General features: G+C 41.5%; 1 protein-coding gene across 1 annotated transcript in view; it reads left to right on the top strand.

Moving 5' to 3' along the window:
- Positions 1 to 25,092, top strand: part of AFG1L (AFG1 like ATPase) — a 229,216-nt gene extending 204,124 nt beyond the window's left edge. Inside the window, exons 12-14 of the mRNA XM_046006748.1 lie at positions 18,306 to 18,446; positions 21,786 to 21,899; positions 23,939 to 25,092. Of these exons, the coding sequence (XP_045862704.1) occupies positions 18,306 to 18,446; positions 21,786 to 21,899; positions 23,939 to 24,067 (384 nt within the window). The 3' untranslated portion in view covers positions 24,068 to 25,092. The remainder of the gene's footprint in view (positions 1 to 18,305; positions 18,447 to 21,785; positions 21,900 to 23,938) is intronic.
- Positions 25,093 to 26,279: the final 1,187 nt, after the last annotated feature.

Genomic DNA, 26,279 nt, shown 5'->3' with positions numbered 1-26,279 from the left:
CTGAGGAGATATGAGATTTAGGGAGGAAATTGATCTTGACCTTGATAGGTGAGTAGAATTTAGATGAGCAGAATGAAGGTGTTTCTACCATGATCTGAAGCCAAGCACTGAATGTTCTAGGAGAAACAGAAGACACTTGCCTACTGAGAGCAGAGTACCTGTTAGAAAAGGGAAATAAGAATGAAAATCTCAGACAGATCCTCTATAAAAACCAGGCAGAGAAGTTTAGACTTCTTACCATGATCCACAGAAAGTCACTTTAGTTTGAACAGGACCATGGTACATAAGTAATAGGATGATGAATGGGATATACTCTAGGAATACTCTATATACTCTAGGAAGACTCTAGGAAAGTTTGTAATTTCCACTGCCATGTTCAGTGGGTCAGCAAATAGTATCTCCTCTTGGGAAAGCCCTCCTTTCAAGAAGGAAAACTTGGTTAAATAAAACAACATGCTAGATAATTGTTTGTTACCTTTTATGCAAGGTAACAGAGAGAGCCCTACCCTTTTTATATTTTATGGTTCTTCTTTCTAGTCATTCAACAGATATTTAGTGAGTACCTAATGGAAGGCTGGCATCATTCTACATGCTACAGGGGGTACCAAGATGATTCTGACATTGGAACGTTTCATGGCATCATTTATTTCCCTAATTCTGTTTTTGTGGCCTCTAAGCTGTTTGTTTCAGGCTTCCTCCTGATCCTTTTTCTCTATCTGTTTGTCCTCCAGATCACTAATTCTATCTTCTGCCTCAGTTACCCTAGCTTTTAGAGAATTTAGATTAGATTAGAACTGATTGAGAACATTGTGAACATCATCCCTGGTGGCTTTCACTTCTGCCCTAATCAATTCCATTTTGTCATCAAAGGCTTTCTCCAACCTAGCTATTGCCTGGGTAATTGTTAGCCTGAATTCCCTTTCTGACATACTGTCTATGTCCATATCCAATAGCTCTGATGCAGAAGGCCCAGTCTCTGAATTTTTCTTCTGTTGGGCATTCCTCCTCCTAGTCATTTTGGTGAGAGATGGTTGAACGGATGTGTAGCTGCATGTATCGACCGTGGTGCAGGCACGCTTGGTGCTGGAACGCTTCTGCTCACTGGCGTCTTCTGCCCCCGTCGAGATCCAGAAGTGTATAATTCTGATCTCAGGCTGATTTCATGGGTGATCAGAGTTCTCTGGTAGGTGATCAGCTCACTTTACGGGACAGGTTGAAACGGCGCCTCCTCCTACTCTTCCACCATCTTGTCTTCCCCTGATCTTCATCAGGGGGTACCAAGATGGATAAGAATTAGTTTCTACACTCATAAGATCTTCATTTAGAAGAGAAAATACCATGAGTATATAGATCACTAGAATGTAAGGTAGATTATAATTAGTATTACAGGATCAGTATAAGCAGAATGCTTTGGGTAATTAAAGAGGAACTAGGCCTTAAAGGCTGGAAGGTTGAAGATTCTGCTGGTGGGGGAGAGTGTCAGGGTGGCTGTTTGGTTGTTCCTAAGAATAGGGGATCATGAGGTCAACCTTTGATCTTTCCTCCTTTGATGTTTTTTTGTTTTTATGAGAAACACAGGAGTAGGAAATTACATAGTATATTTAGAGAATTGAAGACTCAGGGCGTTTCTAATTCCATTAATGATAGAGTAGCATCTATTTGACCAACCCACTTTTACTTATTATTATTTTTTAAGTAACCTCCACACCCAGCAGGGAGCCCAATGTGGGGCTTGAACTCATGAAGATCAAGACCTGAGACCAAGACCTGAGCTGAGATCAAGAGTTGGATGCTTAACTGGCTGAGCCACTGAGGTGTTCCCAACCCACCTTTAGATCATAACTGTAACTCTGGGCAAAATCTAAGAAATAACTCTGGAAGGCACTGTTGAGCAACCAAAAGCAGGGGAAAAGCGGAACACAGGCCACACTGGAAGAAAGGATTGATGCTGGTGAATTTCTTACCTTCATAGTTCTTTGCCAGAGGACAGATCATAGTTGTTCTCATATGGAACATCTAAAACTTCGTAGAAACCTGCAATATTCCTAGCCTGAGGAATGAGGAGAGAGTGACTATAGCAGCTGGAAAATAAGAAAATGGTGAAAAGGAGAGAACCATGAAGGAAGAACCCAAAACTCTTCACAGAGACTACCCAAACGTGGGCTGACCTGTGAACTACACATGTGCAACTAAGACTAAGAATACTGAAGAGTTTTCAGTCGCTGCCTGTCACAGAGGAGACAGAGTTTGGCGTTTGAGATTAGCCAAGTTAATTACTTGCTGAAATAGGAACAGAAAAATCAATATATTTTGGTGGAATAATATAAAAGAATTCCAAGTCTCCAACAATATATCATTCACAATATCTAGAATATAATCTAAAATTGCTAGGTGTATGCAGACACAGGAAAATCTGACCCACTTTTAAAAGAGAAATGAATGATAACAGAAACTGACCTTAGATGATACAGCTGATGGAATTAGAGACAAGTATTTCAAAGTAACTTTTATATCTGTACTCAAGGATATAAAGGAAAATATGCTGGTAATGAATAAACAAATAAGAAGTGTTAGCAGAGAAATTAAAACCATAAAAAAGAACCAAATGGAAACTCTAAAACTAAAAGTTGAGAATTCTAGACCTAAAAATTTTGAAGTTTATTGTATGTACTTAATACCAAATTGCAGAAAACAGGAGAGTCAGTGAACTTGAATATAGATCAATAGAAATTATGCAACAATATGAAAAACAGAGGAAAAAAAAATAAAAGGAAAGCCTCATGGTATAAGAAGCTATATCAGAAATCAAACTATATCATTGGGGCCCAAGAAGGAAAATGGGGTAGATAATGGGATAGAAAATATTTTTGGAGAAATAATGGCTGAAGTTTTTCCAAATTTAAGACAAGATATAAATATACAGATCCCAGAAGCTCAACCAACCCCTAGAAGATAAAAAGAAAATCACTCCTATGCACATCATAGTCATACTGTTGAAAACCAAAGATGCAACCATGGGAACAATAGTAGGATTAAAGGCTGCTAATGAACACCTGAAAACAGTGCAATACCATCGTTAAACTCCTCAAAGGAAAAAACACCCAACAATCCAGAATTCTCTTTCCAGAGACTTTAAGGACTTTTATCCTTAAATTTAGATCGTATGTAGGAGAGTGGTATGCACTCAGGATAGATGGATTGAAGTCAATACAAAGCAGCTTGCATATTAGGTGATAAATAGAGTTTAAATTAGAAACTTCATCAGCCTAGGGCGCCTGGGTGGCTCAGTGGGTTGAGCCACTGCCTTCGGCTCAGGTCATGATCTCGGGGTCCTGGGATCGAGTCCCGCATCGGGCTCTCTGCTCAGCAGGGGCCTGCTTCCCTCTCTCTCTCTCTGCCTGCCTCTCTATCTACTTGTGATCTCTCTCTGTCAAATAAATAAAATTAAAAAAAAAAAAAAGAAAAGCCATGTTCTTTATAAAAAAAAAAAAAAGAAACTTCATCAGCCTAAAACAAACGTCATTATTTTTTAACAGATCTATGTTGGATAATCTGGCAGAGCTATGTAAGATTGGCATTGCTACTGTAGATGGAGGCTTTGTGTGCACTAGATAAAGCTCCCCAAGATGGGCGTGGAGCTAAGTGACCACATCATGCCTTTGTGTGGCCCTTCCTCTAGATGGATGTTGCCCTCTCACCAGGGTCCATGGCTTGGCAAACAGAGACAGAATCTCTGTCCCAATTGCCCCCTAAAACAGGTATACATGATATATTGGAAAGAACAAGGTGAACATGAGGGAAATCTGTAAGACTGGGTGTAGAGAGGTCTCAGGGCCAAGGACAAGCCACCTAGGTCTCTAATGTTTTCAGTTTGGATGACCAGAGGGATGGCAGGACCCTTAACAGATACCTGAGGTCGGAGAAGGGGACTTACAAACAACTGGGAATCTAAGACTGAAGATCCAGATCTGGAAGTCATTTATAGACATGTATTAGTTTGAAGTTGAAAGGAGTCAATGAAATCACCTGAACTAACATTGAAAATGGAAGAGATGAGCAGTATGGATGGGATTGGAAAATCTTGTTGTGGCATTTAGTGGAAGGAAACAGAGTCAGAATCCTAGTACAGCTGAATCAAAGTTACATTAGAAACAGCTAAAACATCCCACCATTTTTTTGAAGAATTTTTAAAAAGATTTTATTTATTTATTTGAGAGAAAGAGAGAGACAGCATGCACAAGCAGGGAGGAGAGGGAAAAGCAGGCTCCACAATGAGCAGGGAGCCCAGTGTGGGGCTTGATCCCAGGACCCTAAGACCTGAGCCAAAGGCAGATGCTTAACCAACTGAGCCACCCAGGCAACTCCTTGAATTTTAAAAATGGAAGTAATTTACTAGATTGGTAGCATCTTAGGACTTGGAGGTTACTTTGTAGACCTATGTAATAGGCCTCTGCTCTTAATAACTTAATGTAACTGTTTTCCAGCCTTGATATACATGGAAAATGATAAAATCTAAATTATTCACATTTACATGGAGATAAAAAAATTATCCTGCATACCTTTTCCTCGAGTTATTGAGAAATAATTGACGTATGTCACCATTTTAAGGTTGAAGGTGTACAGTATGATGGTTTGATTTACACAGATTGTGAAATGATTACCACCGTAGGTTTAGTGAACATCCATTGTCTCGTATAGATAAAAAAGAAGAGTATTTGTCTCATAACTGAAAATTCGTACCTTCTGACCACCTTTCTCCATTTCCTCTCCTCCCAGCTCCGCACCTCTGGTAACCACCAATCTGTTCTTTTATTCTGTGAGTTTGGTGTTGTTTGTTTTTTAGATTCCACATAAAAGCAAGTTTAAGTTAGTTAACCTAACAAACTTAGAAGAGGTATTGCTGTTTAGTATCTGAAGTTCTTACATTTTATGTCCCTTTACTTCCTATTTAAAAGCAGACTAAAAACAAAATTAGCTTTAAAAAGAAATAGAAAAAGAGGGGTGCCTAGGTGGCTCAGTCATTTAAGCATCCAACTCCTGATTTTGGCTCCAGTCATGATCTCGGGGTTGTGAGATCAAATCTGGTGTCGAGCTCCATGCTGGGCATCGAGCCTGCTTAAGATTGTCTCTCTCCCTCTCCCTCTGCCTGTTCTCACCTCTAAAAAAAAAAAAAAAAGAAAGAAAGAAAAGAAATAGAAAAAGAATCATGCAGGCATGTATTTATTTATACCTTGGTTCCAAAAAGTATTACAGATACACATATACACTCACAAATAGAATTATGTAGATTTTTTGAAAGTAGGGCAAAGAGAAAATAGAGAATAAGTTGAAAGAAAAAGTTAGTACATATTAATATATGTCATAAACTCCTACAAGGTTCTCAAATTGACAGTTATATCAGCTCTCAGCCTTCTCTCAGTCAAATAGGGAGAAAGACGTTCAGTAAGTTCGAAGACAGAAAATGAGTTAGAAGTAAAGTTCTTTCTGAAACTTGGACCTTGCATATAGGGACTTCGAAAGATGCCAGCAGACGGTTTTCTCAGCATTATCCCTGCTGCCAGTGCAAGTGTGTATGGCACAGATTCTCGTAATCAACCTGGGGGGCATAATGAAAAAGCGCTTTTCAATGAAACTAGTGCTATAGAGGTTAAAAAATCACTTCCTGAGTAAGCTTTTCTATTAATTATCAGGCTTGATCCGGAGGTCATTTAGAGACTGGATAAATGCTTATAGAGATTGGATAGACTCGTGTTCAAGCCTCTCATGAATGTTGTATAAAACTTTGGGCAGCAGATAATTCAAGGTTGTCTTTTTGGTAAGAAGGTGGAGTGAAATATTCTCTTAGTCTACTCAGTTTGAAGGATTCGGGCCTTTGTGTATCCAGAAGCACAGAGAAGCATTCAACCTTGCTCTGATTAGCTTTTTAATATTTTTAGAATATGAATTAGCATCTTTCACCAAGTATTTCCATGATTTGGAAAGCAGAAGAGTGGGAGGAAGAATAATTCTTTATAGCCATTTTGTTCCCAACTCTGATTAGGCTTTTTCAATATCCAAATCTAAGAGGATTGGGGAGATCCAATGAACTCTCTCGAGGAAAAGCAAAACAAAAACAAAATCTCTGCATTTTTAAGACTTTAACATGTCCAGAAGTGATCATCCTCAAATTTAAATTAAGTTACTTGGTATTTTAAAGCCTCTTCTTGCTTTATAGTGTGTTGTTACTTTTTATGCCTCTTCACTTTGATTTCCAAAGGAAGAAGTTTGAGTGGATGGACCTTTCTTTTCAAAGGCACATGTAGGACCAGTAGCAAAGATGTAGAACCTCCTTTGGGAGTAATCTTTCACGTTTCTCCTGGATCTCAAAACTAGGCAAATTTATAACAAGGTTTCCTCCAACAGAGATGTAGCAAATACTGCCCTCTACCGAGGGGATGCTCAGAATGATGATGGTAGTCTTCAGCTACTGATTTCAGTGAATTTGGTAGAATCGTGTTTTTACTAATTACTTCATCATTACTGTGTACATTCTTATTAAAATCATTATATTCAAAAATAGACAATAGGATGGAAGCATATTTCAGCCTTGGCCACATACATTTATTTCCTTCTGTAGTCTCTACAATCCGATATTATAATGTCTGAGGCATTAATAATAATGTTTAAATTTTAAATTTCCATTTTATACTAGCTAATAAAATATTTTTTTGCCAGTGGGAAATTAGAAGGCGGTTGTTACAGCATTGTTTTAATAAATGAGTTTGTAAAATAATTCTAGTAATAGTTGGGCTATTTTTCTTCCCCAGCAATATTTTTTTCAGTGTCTGCTAGATTGCTAGTATCTAGATTAGTCCTTTCAAAGAACTAGCTGTTTGTGCAGCTGAAATAACTTTTCTCTCATTCTGTATGACTTGAATGGGTTAGTTATATATGGTTAATTTTCAGTAGAGGATCACATTAAATTCCTTCTAACCAAAAACTCCTTTAAAAAAACTAACCAATGAAATAGTTATAACATACTCACATAAATTTGTATATGGAATGTTTTTGAAAAGCCTCATGCTATCTGTGTTCCTAGAGATGAAGAATATGTGTTCTTTTCTTAAGCTAAATATTCCATATAACGCATTGTTCAACTAACTTGTTTAGTCCCCATTTTTCTAGACCTTGGTTTCCCTAGGGCTGGCTTGAAGCTAAACAAATTTTAGAAGCCACAAGAAATAAAACCCCTTAATCCAAAGTGTGCCCATGGCTTCTTATAAAATCTAAAGCTTAAGGTCACCTGGTGGGCTCAGTTGATGGAGCACGTGACTCTTGATCTTGGGGTTGTGAGTTCGAGCCTCATGTAAGATCTTGGGGTTGTGAGATTACTAAGAAAAATAAAACTTTTTGAAAAGATCTTAAGCATAAACCTCTTGTTATCTTAATTCAGAGATCTTAGATACTAGTAGGAGAGAACTAGTAGGAGAGTCTAGCCAGGTTGACTAATCTTGTGGGGAAGCCAGGTTCTAGAATGAGGATAGCCAAGGTCCGTGAGGGAGGCTGTGAGGTCATTTCCCTCAGCCTTAAAAACCAAAGAAGCAGGCCTGTTCTTTATAGACTCGAGGCTGCTTTCTCACCATCCCTCATTATAGTTAAATTGAAAACAAACTGAATAAAATACTTGGGGAAGATTTTCTAATTCCAGAAACATTTAGGGTTTTTCTGAGGGGAGGGATCTAGGGTATACTAATTTACTTACTGCTGTTCATTCCTTTGGCATGGTTGAACCCGGTCTCTCCCACTTCCCCAAGAAGCAACTCTTGAGTCCCCTGAAGTTTTCCATGTCTGTTAAACAATTGAGGACGCCTTCCTAGTCAGATGCCAGCTCCTCCTTGACAAGTTATAGTCCGATTTACTCAGTCCCAGTGGTTAGTATGGTCCACGTCAGTAATTCCTGCCATCTCCTGGAGACGCTTTTGTAGTTTTTATGTTATTTCCTTGGAGCCGTATTGGCGCTTACATTCAGTGCCGCTTGCTAGTAATGATGATGATGTAAACGATGTCCTACTTCTTCATGTTTTTCTAATGGTGTGTTTTTAACTGATCTCCACGCTTTACATTTTGGCTTTCTGTGCTATAGACAATAAATCAGATGTCTTTGTGCCAGTTGTTGGGGTTTCTTTTTCCCAAATGAACTGGAAGTATTCCTAGGGAGAAACCAGCACAGTGCTTCTGATATATAGCAGGCGCTTAATAGATCTGATTTGATATGGTTTGTGTTTTAAGAAAGTTGTCAGTTCTGGAATCTCCAGAATTGGATATCTCCAGAATTTGGAGATTTATTACATACACAAAGCTACTCAAGTAAGGGTGAGGAAAGAGTACAGTTGTCTCTGGTTGGCCACATTGATTTTTGTTGTTGTTGTTTAATCATTGTTCCTACAAACTCTGTTAAAAATGCGACACTCCCCCCACCCCCACAAAGAGTACTATATTTGGCCATCCAGGGGACAGGAGTTTAGTAAAGATCTTAGACTTTTGGGTAGAACTAGCGTCCTGCCATTGAGACTCTGAAATTTAAGGAGTAAAACTTTGCCGCAGCCCACCAGAGAACACCTTCTAGAGCAGAGTGTGTGTAAGAAATGATAGTATTTTCTGGAATGGTGAGCTATTTCCTGGTTGGATGTTACAGACTTCATAGTAATGAGATTTCTCCATAGTAAGGGGCCATATTACCAATCTTGGGAAATTCTGTACTCTACAAATACACACATTTCAGTGCGTTGTTTTTCCAATTATCTTTATTGATTTGATGCACCTAGTTGTTTTAACAAAACGATATTCTTAGTTTGTTTTGAAAAGAACGCCTTCACCCTAATTCTGTTAAAGTGCTTTTTTTTTTCTATTAAAAAGTACTTCTCTTTAAGATACGACGTATTGTCATTCCTGTGTACACAAAGCAAGATGCCACACATACTTGTTTAATGAGGCGTTATCAGGGTGACACTATGAGGAATTTATAAAGCGGAGTCTATAAAGAGTAACCCCGAGGACAATATCATCTAGACAGCGCTTGAAATAATAATCATCCTACTTGAGCTGAAATAATGGTGGCAGAACAAGCATTAGCCGGGCAGAGAAAAAAGAAACTCGAGCTGACAGCTCATTCGTGTGTGCTGGAGTGGATCAACCGCTCCTTGCAGGGCAGAAGGCAGCCTGACGGTGAGGCTCGTGCATTTCACACTGGCGTGGCTTTGAGAAAATCCCCAACTCCCAGCACTAGGGTCAGACCTCAGTGGACAGCTGTGCCAGTTCTCCTGCAGGAGAAAGAAGACAGCAGGCAAGCTCTTTATTCCTCAAAGTTTGTAAAAGGAACTGTGCTACGTGTAATCCAGCTGTATACTCCCGGTAATTAAGGAAAACAAATGCTCTTTGCAAACTCATTATAGATTTAAAGTTCTTTAAGTTTTCATCAGGTTTCCCCAGAAACAAAGAGCTGGAAACAATAGTCGAGAATGCACAAAGCATCAAATAAGTGGGTTTTAATTGTTTCTGTTTAGAAAATTATTCAGATAACCAGCCACATCAGACTATTAAACTTTTTAATCGCTCAGGTAGAAAGACGGAGAATGTCATCATTATCTATCATAAGAAGAATATGCATTAGATAACGCTCCTTGAATTTTGAGCTAGAATTATGTACTCAAGGATGCTACCAACTGAAGTGGCATTCGTACTCGAAAATAGTCACGTGCATTAATTATTCATCGGACACAATGCAGGAATTTACAGTACTAATTACGGTTTCGGAAGGTGTCTCTGCTCTGGTTTACTTGCGGAAGAGGATCGACTAACGCAAACGAAAGTGTAAAGACTTACAACTGCTGTAGATAGCCTGTGTGTGCAATTGGGCGGTATGTTAGGTCGAAAGAGTGGAGAAACGGGTCTTTGTGGTTTGCCAGGTTCTTGTAAGATTTAGTACAAACCTTGTGTTTTTTAAGCAGTCAGCGGTTAGCACTGATTCTGAAGAAGAGATCGTGATAATGTGTTCGCTTATTCACTAGTCTTGTATCGTGCAAGATTCCGTTCCCCCTTCGGCTAGGTGCCACGGACACTCAGGTGAACGAGAGAGTACTGACCCTTCCAGGACTCCCCGTCTTGGACAGTGGAGTAAATGACGGTGGCAAGGGCAACTTGGAATAGATTTGGAGCTCCTCGAGCTCTTCAGTATATGCACGTACGGTGACTGTTTTACACACTCACTCTTCCTTGTTAGGGGAGATGCAGGGGATCAGAGAGCTGAAAAACAAAAACAGGGAGGATACTTTGGACTCAGTAAAGATCTGCAACGTTGTCTTGCCACATCATTCTGTTTTTACTCTTTTGTCATAATAGATTTTGTTTCTCTCCCTTTGGAAAAATACAGAAAAATCTAAAAAACAAAGGTGATAAAATATTATAAAATATAGTCCTCTACGTCTATCGCGCAGACCACTTAGAGATAATGATTGTTAGCATTTTTACATATTTACTTGGCCCTTTTCCTACGTATCTGTTTAGAGCAAAATAGCTACCTTAGTACGAATATAATTTTGAATTATGCTTTTTTTCACTTTTATCGTAAGCATGTTTCCACGTCATAAAATGTTTCAGAAACATTGTTCTATATTGGTAATATGTTCCATTATATCAGTGTGCCATAATTTATTGAGCCATTCCTCTGGTGTTGTATTTTAAAGTTGTTTTGGTTCGCATAGTTATAAATAATCCTGTCTATTGCCTTTGGTTGGATTTCTGATCGTTAACTACAGATTGATTTCTAGGAACATAACAGCTGGGCCAAGGTTATGACTTCTTTCAGGGCTCTTCATACAGTCCAACAAATTTCTTTGGGAACAACTAAGCTAATTTACTTTTTTAGCAGCAGTGGGTGTCTCATTACCTACTTGCCAGCATGGAGTAGTAATGACTTATTTTTCTCTGCAAAATTGCTATATGAAGAATGACACATCATTCTTGTTTTGTCTTTCTCTGGGTGCCAGGGAGCTTGACTATATTTTTCATTTGTGTATTGTGTTGCAAAACAGCAGAAGCAGACAAAGCTTCTCGAGACCTAAGCTCAGAACCGGAAAATTGTGACTTTTGCCTCATTCTGTTGACCGTGATGAATTACCGAGTCCAGCCAGGCTGAAGAGCTAGGGAGATGTCATGCCTTAACGGGAGAGATGGAAAGTCACAATCCAAAGAGTGTAGACAAGGAGGCAAGAACAATTGGAGCCATCATTATAATCAGACTACTGCACATAGGCATTCTTCACTTTTCCAAAAATATTTTAAATAGATTTAGAATTATCATAATTTTTTAGAGAATTTTTAACTTTAATGCACTTGAATGTCCCCACGCACATTTAAATACTGAATACCGGGGAAAGGGGGATCAATAGTCCTGTGGCAACATGCCATTTGGGGGGCACATAGGGCTGGATAAGGTAATTTGTCAACACCTCTGTGTTTTGATGAAAACATTTACTAAATTTCTGTGATATAATCAGAAGAAAAGTAAACTTACAAAGATACATTAAATATAGCAAATATTGAATTTGAACAAAACTTTTAAGTAAAATCTCTTCAAATTTAATGAGAAAAGTTGGCTCCGTGAACATAACTTTTTAAAATTCAGCTTTGATTTGAAGTGCCTTAGTGCAGTTCCTGATTAATAATTTTTAATGGTAATGAAGTTTTTAAAATTTAAATTCAGTTAGCCAACATACAGTACATCATTAGTTTCAGATGTAGAGTTCAGTAATTCACTAGTTGCGTATAACACTGAGTGCTCATCACATCACGTGCCCTCCGTAATGCCCATCACCAAGTACCGCATCCTCTCTCCACCTCCCCTTCAACAACCCTCAGTTTGTTTCCTGTGGTTAAGAGTCTCATGGTTTGTCTCCCTCTCTGATTTCTTCCCATTCGGTTTTCCCTCCCTTCTCCTGTGATCCTCTATGCTGTTTCTTATATTCCACATATAAGGAGTAAAACCATATAATTTTCTCTGACTTAGTTCACTCAGCATAATACCCTCCAGTTCCATTCATGTTGATGTAAATAGTAAAATTTCATCCTTTCTAATGGCTGAGTAATATTCCATTGTGTGTGTATGTGTGTATGTATACATGTATACATATATACATATGTGTGCATATGTATGTGCATATATACATACATACATATATGTGTGCATATATATATATCTGTCTATCTCACATCTTCTTTATTCCTTCCTCTGTCAATGGACATCTGGACTCTTAGTTTGGCTGTTGTGGACTTTGCTGCTGTAAACACTGGGCCGCTGGTGCCCCTTCAGAACACTACATTTGTGTCTTTGAGAGAAATACCTAGTAGTGCAATTGTTGGGTCATAGGGTAGTTCTATTTTGAACTTCTCAAGGAACCTCTACACTGTTTTCCAGAGTGGTTGCACCAGCTTGCATTCCCACCAACAGTGTAGGAGGGTTCCCCTTTCTCCACATCCTTGCTAACACCTGTCATTTCCTGACTTGTTAATTTTAGCCATTCTGACTGGTGTGAGGTGGTATCTCACTGTGGTTTGGGTTTGTATTTCCCTGACGCCAGGAGATGTGGAGCATTTTTTCGTGTGTCTGTTGGACATTTGTATGTCTTCTTTGGAGAATTGTCTGTTCATGGCTTCTGCCCATTTCTTGACTGGATTATTTGGTTTTTGGGTGTTGAGTTTTATTAAATTCTTTATAGATCTTTATCTCATATGTCATTTGCAAACATCTCCTCTCATTCTCCCATCAGTCCCATGTTGACTGTTTCCTTTGCTGTGCAAAAGCTACTTATCTTGATGAAGTCCCAATAGTTCATTTTGCTTTTGGTTCCCTTGCCTTTGGAGACATGTCTAGCAAGTTGCTGCCACTGAAAGGAACAGGATAATAAAAATTTTAAAGTATGATCTGAAGAAAACTTGAAGAGAAATTTTTGATAGTTACCATCTCGTGTGAACAAGAATCAAGCTTGCATGGAGAAAATTTGCTCAAGTTATAACATGATATAAATGGTAGTGTATCAGTCTGGGCTGTGACATGGATTTTAACATCACTGAGCCTTTGATCTGGGGAACTCTGGTGCTTGACTGCAAGAGCTAAACGTGAGCTACTGGGGGATGCTGCCTTTCACCTCCTCCCTACTCTATCTCTTGCTACCCTAGGATGAAGAAGCATCAGTTGAGCCTACTGTATAACTGAAATCAAATTTTATCCCCAATATGAAATCTTTTATGCTTTTGTCAGAGAGAAAATACATGTGCAGACTTATATTTTATTTTCTTTTTTAAATGTCCCTGAGGGGTGCCTGGGTGGCTCAGTGGGTTGAGGCCTCTGCCTTCAGCTTGGGTCATGGTCCTGGGGTCCTGGGATCGAGCCCTGCATTGGGCTCTCTGCTCAGCAGGGAGCCTGCCTCCCCCTTTCTCTCTGCCTGCCTCTCTACCTACTTGTTGTCTCTGTCTGTCAAATAAATAGGTAAAATCTTAAAAAAAAAAAAAAAGAAAGAAAGAAAGAAAAGAAATAATAAATGTCCCTGAAAAAATTCTACTTAAGATTAAGAAAACCTTGGGGGGAAATTGTCCATGACAAAACTCATGTTATGATCTCACACATACAAGAGAAATGATAATATACCCATTATAAAAATGACCCCCCCCAAAAGCATTATTGTTTTTGCTGTTTGAAAGTAATACAGGTTCATGGGGTAGGGGTGGGGGTGGCGGAGATCAAACAGTATAAGAAAAAAACAAAATTCATCTTTTATTCCATCAGCCAAAGGTAACTGCTGTTCACATTTGGTTTATATTTTCCTAGACTTTTCCTATGTATATACTAGGATATACAACAAAGGCTTGCCTTGGGAGTGGGGAGTTTGGGCCAATGAAGAAAGAGTGGGATTTTTTTTTTTTTTTTGTAGGTGGTTCAGTTGTTTTGGAGACAAATTGGTATAAAAGAAGGAATAAGCCTGCTACTTGGGCTATGTTGTGTTTTATGCATCATTCATTCATTCATTCATTCAGTGACTATGAAGCCCTTCCAATGTGCTGTGTGCTGGGGTAGGGGTTGTTCATTCTGTGGGTCTGGAGCCTTCCCCCACATGTGGTCCTGGTGGTATTACCAAAGAAGTGGGAGGGAGGGGCACCTGGGTGGCTCAGTGGGTTGAGTTTCTGCCGTCGGCTCAGGTCATGATCCCAGAGTCCTGGGATCGAGCCCCGCGTCGGGCTCTCTGCTCAGCAGGGAGCCTGCTTCCCTCTCTCTCCCTGCCTGCCTCTCTGCCTACTTGTGATCTCTGTCTGTCAAATAAATAAATAAAATCTTTAAAAAAAAAAAGTGGGAGGGAGAGGGCCTGAGATAGATGCTGTTTTTGTCATCTGTAAATGACTTCATGGAGGGCTAAGGCACCTGGCTGACAGATATCTTGGTGGACCAGAGACAGCAGGAAGGACCAGAGGAAGCAGGTTTTACCTGCTGAGTACAAAGACAGAAGCAGACTGGAATTAGCCAAATTGTTCACTTGTTTAGGCTGCGTGACCTCATCAGCTCAGACTAGGTTATTTGATTAGTTAATAAAGAATATAGCTACTATATATTAAGTATCAGTCTGATGTATGCCAAATAGGTACCATGCGTATATCGTTTCATTTGCTTTTCACCGGAACTCTGTAAATAGCATTTATTGAGCACTGACTGTACAACGGCCACTATTAAAAGATTTTACATGTGGTCAGTACCACGAGATCAGGACAAACCTGAGACATGTCCTGCCATGATCCCCCATACAGATGAGGAAATGGAGGTTCCGAGGGATTGCTCAAGGTCACAGGACTTGGAAGGGGCAGACCAATGATTCCAAAGCATCTTAACATGGTTTTTGCCCACAGTAGTTTGACTTGTTTATGTCATGAAAAATAGCATTTCTGCGTAATAAAGAAAACCCCCAATCCCTCACCAAAATCAATCCTGAAAGTTTGTTGATTCTTGGATACTTCACCATCAATACCATATAAGAAGATACTCTTTTAGATGCCTTCTAAAGCTTTGTATTTCAAATTAATATTAATCGTATTGGAGCTGATTTCCTTGGGGAAAAAGATGTCTTTCTTCAATTAATATATTTCATTCTTCCCATTTTTTTTTTTAAAGATTTAGTTATTCCAGGGGGCTTGGGGCAGAGGGAGAGTCTTAAACAAACTCCTTGCTGAGCACAGAGCCTCAGGAGGGGCTCGATCTCACGACCTTGAGATCATGACTGAGCCAAAACCAAGAGTTAGATGCTTAACTGAGTGTGCCACCCAGGCACCCCCATTCTTCTTATGTTTTTAAAGAAAAAAGTAATATTGTTATCCTTTTGTGGCCTAAATTGGGATTTCTTTGGCAACAAATAACATTTCTTAGTGTTAATGACCTTTTCTCTGTTGTGGTGGTAAAATAATACATAATGTAAAACTTGCCATTTTAACCATTTTTAAGGGTACAGTTCAGTGGCATTAAGTACCTTCACATTGTTGCGCAACCATCACCACTGTCCATTTCTAGAACTCTCTTCATCCCAAAGTGAAACTCGGGATCCACTGAAAACAATAACCCCTCATTGCTCCCATCACCATTGTTTTTAAAGGAGATAGATAACTGTATAAAGTTTAATTTTCTTTACATGAATGAGCACATAATTGTTTTAGGGATGCGAGCGAAGGGGACATTTGCTAATATAACAGCAAATGCAGAACCTTCTGACAAAAGGTATATAATTTGTAAAAAGAGCTGAGTGGGCAGAATCCTGATTTCCAGTTGCCCTAGGCACTTCAGGGCCCTCCTGATGATGATTTTCCTTGGGCATGTAGTTATCCTGATGGAAATCACATCCATGCATAAAGAACGAGTTTAATTATACATAACTATGACCTGAGATGAGCTGTTACCTTTTGTACATATACTTTCTGATTTACAGAAGATGAGACACTAAATCCTGACTGATCTCAAAAAAAGTGGTATGTGTCACCCCCAGAACCTGCGTGTCTTGTGTCTTGTTGTAGGAGTTTTGCTGTTTCCCCAAAGAGGTCGTATGTGGCCTTTCCCCGCTGTAGGGAATTGTCTTCTTTATGTGGGATCCCACAGTCTCCAATGGTCCCTGCTGTGACCCTGAGGTCTGGCAGACGCACAAAGACTGATTTAGGGTTTTGGATGGGGTTGGTGGTGGAACATAACTAACCGGTCCTATTGAGAACGTCCTCAACTTGTCATTATTGAGCCTAATCGTTTGGGCTCAAACTAATCAAAATAAAAAGCAGCCAAAGTGATCTGAGTGCTAACGTGTGCCCTAGGCACTGTGCTAAAGGCTTTCCATGTATTCTTTCGTGGAATCCGCACAATCCTGTCAGCGAGGAATCAAACTCCCATTTTATAGATAGGAAGACTAAAGGAAGAAAAAGATGATGTGACTTGCCAGAGGTATACCATTAATAAGTAACAGACTGAGGGGCACCTGGGTGGCTCAGTGGGTTAAAGCCTCTGCCTTCGGCTCAGGTCATGATCCCAGGGTTCTGGGATCGAGCCCCACATCGGGCTCTCTGCTCAGCGGGGAGCCTGCTTCCCTTCCTCTCTCTCAGCCTGCCTCTCTGCCTGCTAGTGATCTCTGTCTGTCAAATAAATAAATAAAATATTTTAAAAAAATAAGTAACAGACTGAGGATTCACTCCTGGTCCATAACAGGCTTAACAGCAGGGTTCTCTCCTAAGAGAGCCCAGGTTAAACAGACAAACCAAAAACCCCACACTCCAGTCCCTGTGTGGCCCAGTGAGTAGGGGAGTCTCAGGTAAGGCCAGCCTGGAGGGACATGGGAAATGGCTGGAGGTGAAATGCAGGTAAAGGCTGCCCAGCCAGGGGAGGGACATGGGAAAACAGGGGTCCCCTCTTCTGGCCCCATTTGGTACCTGGTTGGTGAGAGGAGATTGGGGGGAAGGGACCTCTCTAAGCAGATTTCCAAAGGAGCTGGGTCATTCTTTGTGCTCTCTCCTGTTTGTTTCCTGCCCCTTTGCCCAGAGTCTCTTAATTGCTGCAGCCTTCTTAGAGCTGCTCTCCCTCGAGGGAACCAGTTCCCCAGAGTTTCACTCTGATTTACTCTGGCCTCCACACACCTCCACGAGAGGTCTCTTTTCCTGACTGTGACTTGTTTCTGCTACTTGTTAGGAGAGTGTAGGCTTACATTGTTGGCCTCTGCAGTGGGGATGACGGTCTTCCCTCCTCACAAATCCCTAATTCTCCCAAGAACATAGCCAAATCTGCATTTCTGGAAGAAGTTTTGATGCAAATGACTCCCCCAGGGAGGGAGACATTTCTAGACAGGGAGCAGTGTTGACAGATTCTGCCAGAAATTGAGGGGGCTTAGCCGTCTGTGTCCCAGGGATGGGTTCTGGTGATCCAGGAGCTTCCAGGAGTACCTCAGAGTAGCTCCTGGCCCACTCAGGCCCCAGTCTCATCCACGCTGTAGCAAGGGCCAGAAACACTCATCCATGTGTATCTTAAAAAGACAGGTAATGCTTGTTGGGAATGTTCCTAAACCCAAAGGATGTTTGCTGACAGTTTTCATAAATTTCATGAGTTAAAGTCATGTTTTGGCAATAAGTGCCTTATATCGTAGGTGGCGCCTTTGTGGATAATTTTGTGAACCTTGAGTGTTAATACCGTCCTCACAGTAAGAGGGAGCAGTCTGCACCAAATTGTGCTCCAGGTCTCTGTCGGCCTCTGGTCATTAACCCCTCCAGTATTTCCTACAGAAGTTAGCTACGTTCACGACACTGCACCTGAACAACTCTATTTCAAATTAAATGAGAAAGACTTTCTGATGGTTTCGCACTGAAACGTAGTCTTTATTTCAAAATGGCGACAGAGGAGTCGGCACACCATGATAAGATGGCCCATTTAACAGCAGTGACAGCTTGCAGTGAGTCATAGGAAGGATTTGTTGGGGCATGTTTACAGTTATGTCATAGAAATTAAAAAACGGAAGGCTGGGGTGGCTCGAGTTACTCTTTCACTTCCCACCACAGTCTTGTCTTCTCTCTTGCCCCTTTTCTACGTCACTGTTACAATGACGGTAGACACCCTCCTTAGCTCACAGTGAAAACATTGCTTTTTTCGGTCAAGTCACACCAAAGCTGCCGCCTAGATCACACCATGACCAGAAAAAGAGGTGTTTTCAAATTCAGGGCCACTGGAATTGGCTTCAGTTTTCTAGTCTTCATTTTCATTTTAATTACAGCCACTTGGAGCCAGTGACTATCTGGAACTGTCAAAGAATTTCGATACAGTATTCTTACGAAACATTCCCCAATTTACGCTGGCCAAGAGGACGCAGGCTCGAAGATTCATCACTCTCATTGATAACTTCTATGATTTCAAGGTAAGGATGTAGTGCATTTTTCTCAAGACTAAACAAGTCAGATGGCCTGGACTGGAATCCTGGTTTATTCTCTGTGCCTCAGCGCCCTCATCTGCAAATTGGGCGATAATAGTATTTCCTTCTGAGAATTGTTGAGGGCAAGATAAGCTAATCCATGAAAAGCACTCAGAGCAGCGCTTGGCACAAGCCAGAGTCTCTGTACGTAGTATCAGTGTTAGGAGTAAAAGTAGTGGGATTGTCAGGCTTCCATCAGAAAACACTGCGATGTTAACGATGCCATCATAGACATAGAATGACATAGAATGTGCATGCTTGGTGATGAACAACAGAAAACCATACCCAGAGGGAGTGTTCAGTCAGTTCACGAGTTGCATGAATAAATGACTGGACTGAAAAAATAGTGAATGAACAAATGAATGAATGATGAGGGACCCTCCTCACTATGGGAGCTCTGTTCCTGTGACCGAGAAACCCTCGTAACTAGCCTTGCATCATCTTGTTTGTTTAAGCGATGAGCCCGTGTCCATTCATCAGATGCAGTACAGCCTACTGATTAAAGAATTGGCTTTCAGCCAGGCTGTCCGCCTCAAGGACCACCTTAATCTCTTGAGCCACAGTTGCCTTCTGTAGAAGAAAAGGGGAATAATAGTACTTATTCCATATGGTTGTTGCGAGGATTAAATGACCACGTAAGGCACGTTCAATGAAGATGAGTGCCTATTAATAGTCTATATCTGTGGGGCACCTGGGTGGCTAAGTCAGTTGAGGACCCAATTCTTGGTTTCAGTTCAGGTCATAATCTTGGGGTCAAGAGATCGAGCACCCTCGTCGGACACCACGCTCAACAGGGAATCTGCTTGAGATCCTCCCTCTTCCTCTACCCCTCCCTGCCATGCTCAGGCTCTCTCTCTCATAAATAAATAGATCTTTTAAAAAATATATTTATAGGGCACCTGGGTGGCTCAGTTGTTAAGCGTCTGCCTTCAGCTCAGGTCATGATCCCAGGGTCCTGGGATCAAGCCCCACATCCGGCTCCCTGCTCAGTGGGAACCCTGCTGCTCCCTGTCCCACTCCCCCTGCTTGTAATCCCTCTCTCACTGTCTCCTCGGTGTCAAATAAATAAATAAACTCATATGTATACATGTACATATACATGAGTATATGTATATACACACACACGCATACATATATCTATAACTGTAAATACATATTTATAGTAAAAGCATAAGTACCATTTCAAAATAGAGTTGAATATCATTTTACCAGTAGATACGATATTTCTATTGTACAGAAATAAATAGAGCAGTGATTCTAAAATTGAAGGGATTTTGAGGGGAGGAGGAAAGGACCAGAATCCACTGGGAGGAAGAGATGAAAATTTAATGTTTCTTTTATTCATTCATTCAACAACCTTTCTCATGCCAAGTGCGGCGCTAAATGTTAGAAGTTCAACAACAGGCAAAGCCAGATCTGGTGCCTGCCTTCATAGAACTTACAGTCTAGTGTCAGAGAAACATTCATCAAATATCCACAGAACCAAATGTGAAGTCACCCCTGAGGGCTGGTCTCTTGAAAGGATTGAGAGAGGAGTATGGTGCTGTGAGGTCTGGGTAGACTGACTGGGTAGACTGAGTAGACTGATCTCTGGGGGGCTGGGGATGGACCTGGGGAAGTCCTGCTGAGGATGGCCTACATCAGAGTTCCCCGGGCTACTTAAGATCCACTTCCAGAGCCTACTCCATGCCCAGTCCAGTAAATGAACCCTGATCCTAGGGGATGGGCCTGAAAACCTGCATGTTCACAAGCTCCTCAACTGCTTCTTACAAGTGCTGAGAAGTGATGCCTAAACTCCAAGGCGGGGGGATGGGGGCGGTGCTTTGCAGCAAAGGCCCTGTGGCAGGCCTGAGCATGGAGGGCAACTACCTTGGCTCAGGTACAGTGCTGAGAGGAGTCTGCCATAATGAGGGACATCCAGATGGACCACACACACACTCCCAGAGGGCTGGGGTACATGGGCTCAGGGAGGCAGGAGAGGCAGGAAACTGAGAACACCAGAGCTCGAGGTTCAGGTCCTGTCACTGACCAGACCCCGCTCTGAAATAACCATGTGGGGTCCGGAATGAAAGGAGTGAGCCTGGAGGTGGCCGTCTGTTTTAAGAGGGCTAATGCTTCAAGAAAAAGTGGTAGAGGGGGCATTAGTAGGTGCTTCTTAGAGTAGGAGGATTGATAAAACTCTCCTCTACGTGTCAGCTAGGAATACCTTAAAGACAGCATATGGTCCCCAGCCCTCTGTCCCATCCCCTCGTCCTGTTTCACACCCACCGTTTCACTTCTTAGCTAATGGGAAGGAAGAGTTCTATGCAATGTGGCAGAGAGCCAGAACTGCTCTCCTAACATTTGCTTTAACTACATCACACATTTAGAGTTTATGTTCTTTGTTAAAAGAATAGTCGCAGTGATCTTATTTCAGAAATTGGGAGCATCAAACAGACATTAGTCTGAAGTGTATCCATGGAAATTTGTGAAATCAGGGTATTCATATCTAAATAATGAAAATAGGGTCATTTGTGATTAAAAGGAATGTCTAAGAGAAGGTAGAAGGCCATCCAGATATGGAAAAGCAATTCCCAAATGTCATACGTTATTTTAAGGTCTTGGCATCGTTGTTTAAATAATGATGTTTAAAGGGTAGCTGTGAATCCTGAAAACAAATTCAGAACTTATTCAACAACAAGAAGAGTATGTTTGTCTTTAAACTGGTGGACGTAAAATTTATAAAGATAGAAAAAGCTGTTTCCAATATATGGTCACAGGTGCACACTCACTCAAACACTGTGTAATCAAGAAATATTCACGTCACGCTTAGTCTTTTTGAAGAGTGTCTTGGTAGGATGCTGATGCAAATGTGGGTTCTAGACAGTCAGGTTCTAATGAGAGTAGTGATGGCGTTGAACTTACCACTTACCTATGCACAAGTGCGCGGAAGGCCCTCCCCGCACGCACAGGCCCCAGACAGCCGGGTGTAAATGGCCGCCCCAGGGCGTAACGGAAAGCCCACTGGTCTTCGAACTGGGAGACCTGAGCTGGCACCATGAGCTGAGTGAGACCTCTCCAGGCCTCAAGTCACCCAATAAAACCATTGCTCCCTACTCTATAGATTGTTACAAGCTGTGTGGAAATCTTTTGAAAACCACTCTGGAGTTTTAAAATATCCCGTTAAAGAGACACAAACTTAGCACCCTGTGATGGCAAACAAATTTTATTTCGTGAGGGATTTGTTCCTGCCTTCAACGGGTGAAATGTAAGGAGCGCCACCCTTCAGGCCTCTTCCTCTTCCAGGTGCGCGTCATCTGCTCCGCAGCGACCCCTATAGGAAGCTTGTTTTTGCATCAACATCATGACAGCGAGTTGGAGCAAAGCAGAATACTGATGGATGATTTGGGGCTGAGCCAGGTAGGCAATATCACATGATCTCTTTTTATTATAAAACAGCCTCATTGTTTTTGGTTTTATACGTGGCTACCTTTTGAAGAAGGAACACAATATATATTTAACCATTGATTTGCTGCTTTCTCCTAAAGCCAATAGAGCAGACTTCTTCTCAGTATCACTAAATGTAAAGCATTTACATTTACATTTACATTTACATTATATCTTAGGGTAGAAGGGATCTTCATGCTCCGTTTTTGCATGTAACAAAAACACAGCCCAGAGAGGAGGACCGGTGGGCCTGTGGTCACACCGATGACTAATGGCAGGCCAGAGCCGGAAACCAGGGCACCCGTGTCTGGTTCTGGGCTCGTTCTGCTACACCACGCTGCCTTTTCTAGATACTCTTCGTGTCTACTGGATTTGTAGAGTGCAAGATACGGTGTCCAAGCATGGGGGCTGGCTATTCCAGGACCGTGGAGTGCCTGGCAAGGCCCATGGCTTACAGAGAAATCCATTATTCATCTGCTAGCCCCATTCTGTAAACATTTCAGGAGCACCTGTGGTGCGGGGCTCTAGGGACATGCTGTGGAGAATCAGCCAGTGCTGGCTGGTTTCTCCTGGTGCTTGGGGTCTGGTGATTTGCCCCAGGCCAAGCGGAAGTGATTTTACATTTCCTCCTCCTGTCTGAACATTACAGGGCATATTTCTCAACCGTTGAAATACTAATCAGAATTTTAAAGCTGTCCATAAACATTTACCTCCAGAATGAGGGGAGCCCCATTCTTCCAACCCCAGAGGTGAAAGGCCATTTGGAATGAGGAAACGGTTCCTTATTGACCTGAGTAGAAGTTACGCATTCTTAGGAGTTTGGGGGAAATGAGGCCTATAACTCATTTAAAAAATGAACTTTCCAAATAAGACTACTTAAACCTATGTGTAGAAATAAAGAGTTGCTTATAAACCCATATGCTGGGAACCTTCAAAATGGTGGTTTCTCTAAGACCAATATATCTATCCAAGTAATGTCTTTTACTGTTTGAAAAGATACACTCGAGGGGCCATATCTTTTCCATTTCTAAGGTTCCTTAAATCATTGGTTCTTCGAGTTTTCTCCCTAGGATCGGGGTTCAGAAAGAGGGCCAAGCAAGCTCAGCATGCAGGGCTAACATTACACGAGGAACTGAGGGCTCGTGACCGCAGGGTTCTGGGGCTTTGCCGTGGGTGAGCCCAGGGGCATGGACTAAGGAGTCCAGAAGTTTTCTCTGAGGAAGCAAGTTAGCCAACTGCTAAGGAAAGAGACACAGTTGCTCTTTCTCACGTACTGGCCAGAAGCCCACATTGGTATCACCAGACTGTTTGCTGGCCTCACAGAGGGATTCCCAAACGTAACCCTAGTTAAGTAGTTCAAGACCCGGGACAGCTCTGCCTTCCCAAAGTGGACTCGCAGGCCGGATCTCCAGGCCCATAGACCTCTCTGCCCGCCAGTGCAGGAAAGGCTCTGCGGAGGCTTGGCCTCAGGGCCTCTTGTCGGGAATGTGGCCCAGCCCGGGGCGCTCCGGAGGAGGCTGTCAGCCTCTTCCTAACTTGCCCGAACCTCTGTTTGTTGGTGTTACTTATTTCTGGCGGCCATTTTTGGAGAAAGAATTCTTTTTCTGTCTGACATTATCCTTCCTTTAGGTCTTTCAGGAAATTTTCATCCTTCAAAACCTTTCTTCATTCGGAAATCTTCGTATTTGGATTTTGGGGCATTGGTTCAGCATCAGTTATTCTCATGTTTTCCCTATTGTTTTCTCCTTGCTGATAGGTTCTGTCGATTGGTGATTGGTTTAAAGTAGTTGAATCTCTAGTCTAATTTAAGAGATTGTATGTGACAATACAGAACCTTTTATAATCCCAACCTAAAAAGGTAAACCTAAAATGGTGTTTTAAGCCTGTACTTAGTTCTGTAAATTTTTATTTGTGGTAGTTTTAATTGGTGCTGGGTTTGTTTGTTTTCGATTTTGTTTTTTATTTGTTTGGTTTTTTTTGTTTTTGTTTTTTTGGTTTGTTTTGGTAACCAGGACTCAGCAGAAGGACTCTCTATGTTTACTGGAGAAGAGGAAATCTTTGCATTTCAGCGCACGCTTTCCCGACTCACCGAAATGCAGACGGAGCAGTACTGGAATGAAGGGGACAGAAGCAAGAAGTAACCATCGCTGTTGCGTGAATAAAACTTGGGACAAATGATTACGGCAGGGAGAACTCTTTTTTATGGGACTTGAAGGAATCATTTTTCTCATCATTAATTATGTACTTTGTCCTCTGGACCATTTTTTAGTCTCAAATTGCTGTCAAAGATGGAGTGGATTAGTTAAGTTAAAGCCATTGTTATGGGTTTACTTTTTGCCTATTTATTTGGCTTTATTTCTGTACTACAAAATTAAAATCATCACTCCTGAAGATTAATGTAGGACCAGACATCGTGGCTTCATATTAAGCCACCTGAACAACACACACACGCACACACACACCACACACACGCCACATGCACAGGCACAATTAAATGCAGTGTCATTCTAGACATTTCCAAGCTTTGGCTACCTGGTAGCCGCATGTGACAAACACGCCTTTTATGAGAGGGGGAAAAAACTCTACACTTCAATACACAGCAGAGAAACTTTCCGATTCTATTATAAACTAAAGAGAACCCCATTTTAGAATATGGGCTTATAATACATGTGTTTTGGGGCTCTATAAATTATACAAAATCTCCTAGGCCTTCAGGTTTCCTCACAACTGAGAGTATGTTTTTTCACTCTGAGTTCAAGCTTGGCAGGCAGGAGCGGATCTTATGTGGACACAGAGTTGCCTGAAAAAAATTGAGGATTATGTCACCATAGAATAAGGAGCAAGGGTGTCAAATTCTAAGCGACAGGCAGAGCCCGCAGTCCTGACCACCGGCAGGAGGACAGATACCAGGAAAAGGGGCCAGTGAAAGCGAGTCAGGAGGAGACAGAGACCTGGACACGCCAACAGCAGAGCGGACTCGCATTCAGCTGAGGCCAGCAGGACCCCGGTGGACGCGAGGCTGCTTCCCACCACCTGGACGCATTTGCTCTGGTTGTGGAACCCCACCCCCAACCCTTGCTTCTGCTTCTGTGAGGAGATGGGTTTCCTAGTAAATAGGGAAGAACTCTTGATGAACCTCCTTAAATAAAATCCGACTTGTCCTTCACTGAGGTCATTCCTTGATTCATTCAGGCACCACCTGACTTGGCTAACTCTTTTCACAGAAGGGATCTTAGTTGAGGCTGTTATGAGAGTCTGGAATCCCTCTTCAAGAAAAAAAGGAGAAACGTGATATCTTTTACCGTGTTGTGGAAATCAGGGTGTTTTGTTTTGTTTTGTTTTGTTTTAGGGGCAGGCACAGTTGTCAACACAAGTAAGCTCTTTGAATCTATTTCATTTGTAAATGAATGATCTACGCTCCTGAGTCTATTTTGGACGGTAACCGAAGTCAAGCAGCAAATGGGTAAGGCACCCAAGTGTAGAGAAAAGTTTAAATCATGGCTTCTGAAAATTAAATGTGGGTTTAAAAACGTGGAAGTTTTCTAAAACTGAAGCATAGTTGACACAATATTACTTTAGTTTCCAGTGTACAGCGGGATTCAACAGGTCTGTACATGGTGCTGTGCTCGCCACAGGTGTAGCTGCCGTCTGTCCCCACACAACGGAATCACAGTACCATCAACTGTCCCTGTGCTGTGCCTTTTTTTTTTTTAAGATTTTATTTATTTGAGAGAGAGTACCAGTGGGTGGGGGGAGTTGGAGAAGCAGATGGAGAGGGAGGGAGAGGCAGACTCTCCGCTGAGCAGGGAGCCCGATGTAGGGCTCGATCCCAGAACCCTGGGATCATGACCTGAGCTGAAGGCAGAGGCTTAACCTACTGAGCCACCCAGGCGCCCCTATGCTTAGCCTTTTAATCCATAACTGGAAGCCTGTATCTCCCACTCCCCTTTACCCGTTCTGCCCATCCCCTCTCCCCTCTGGCCGCCATCAGTTCTCTATATTTATGGATTTGTTTCTGCTTTTTGTTTTGTTTTTGATTCCACATGTAAATGAAATCACACAGTTTTTGTCTTTCTGTCTGACTTATTTCACTAGCATAATATCTTCCAGGTTCACCCATCTTGTCATACACAGTGAGATCTCGTCCCCTTTTATAGCTAAGTATAAAAATATCTTTATTGAAGTGAAACAAAAAAGAGTTCAAAGGAGCCACACTTATTGGCAGACATTGACATGATCTCAGATAAAAAAATTTATCCTTGAGAGTTATATAATTGTCCCTGTTTATAGATAAGGAACCAAGGCTTGGAAAAGTTAAGTAGCTAGACCTGAGATTCACAGCTATAAAACTCA

Source organism: Meles meles, chromosome 5 (genome assembly GCF_922984935.1).
Source record: "Meles meles chromosome 5, mMelMel3.1 paternal haplotype, whole genome shotgun sequence".
NCBI lineage: Eukaryota > Metazoa > Chordata > Mammalia > Carnivora > Mustelidae > Meles > Meles meles.
Note: the sequence above shows the minus strand (reverse complement) of the source record. Positions and strands in the feature narration are given on the sequence as shown.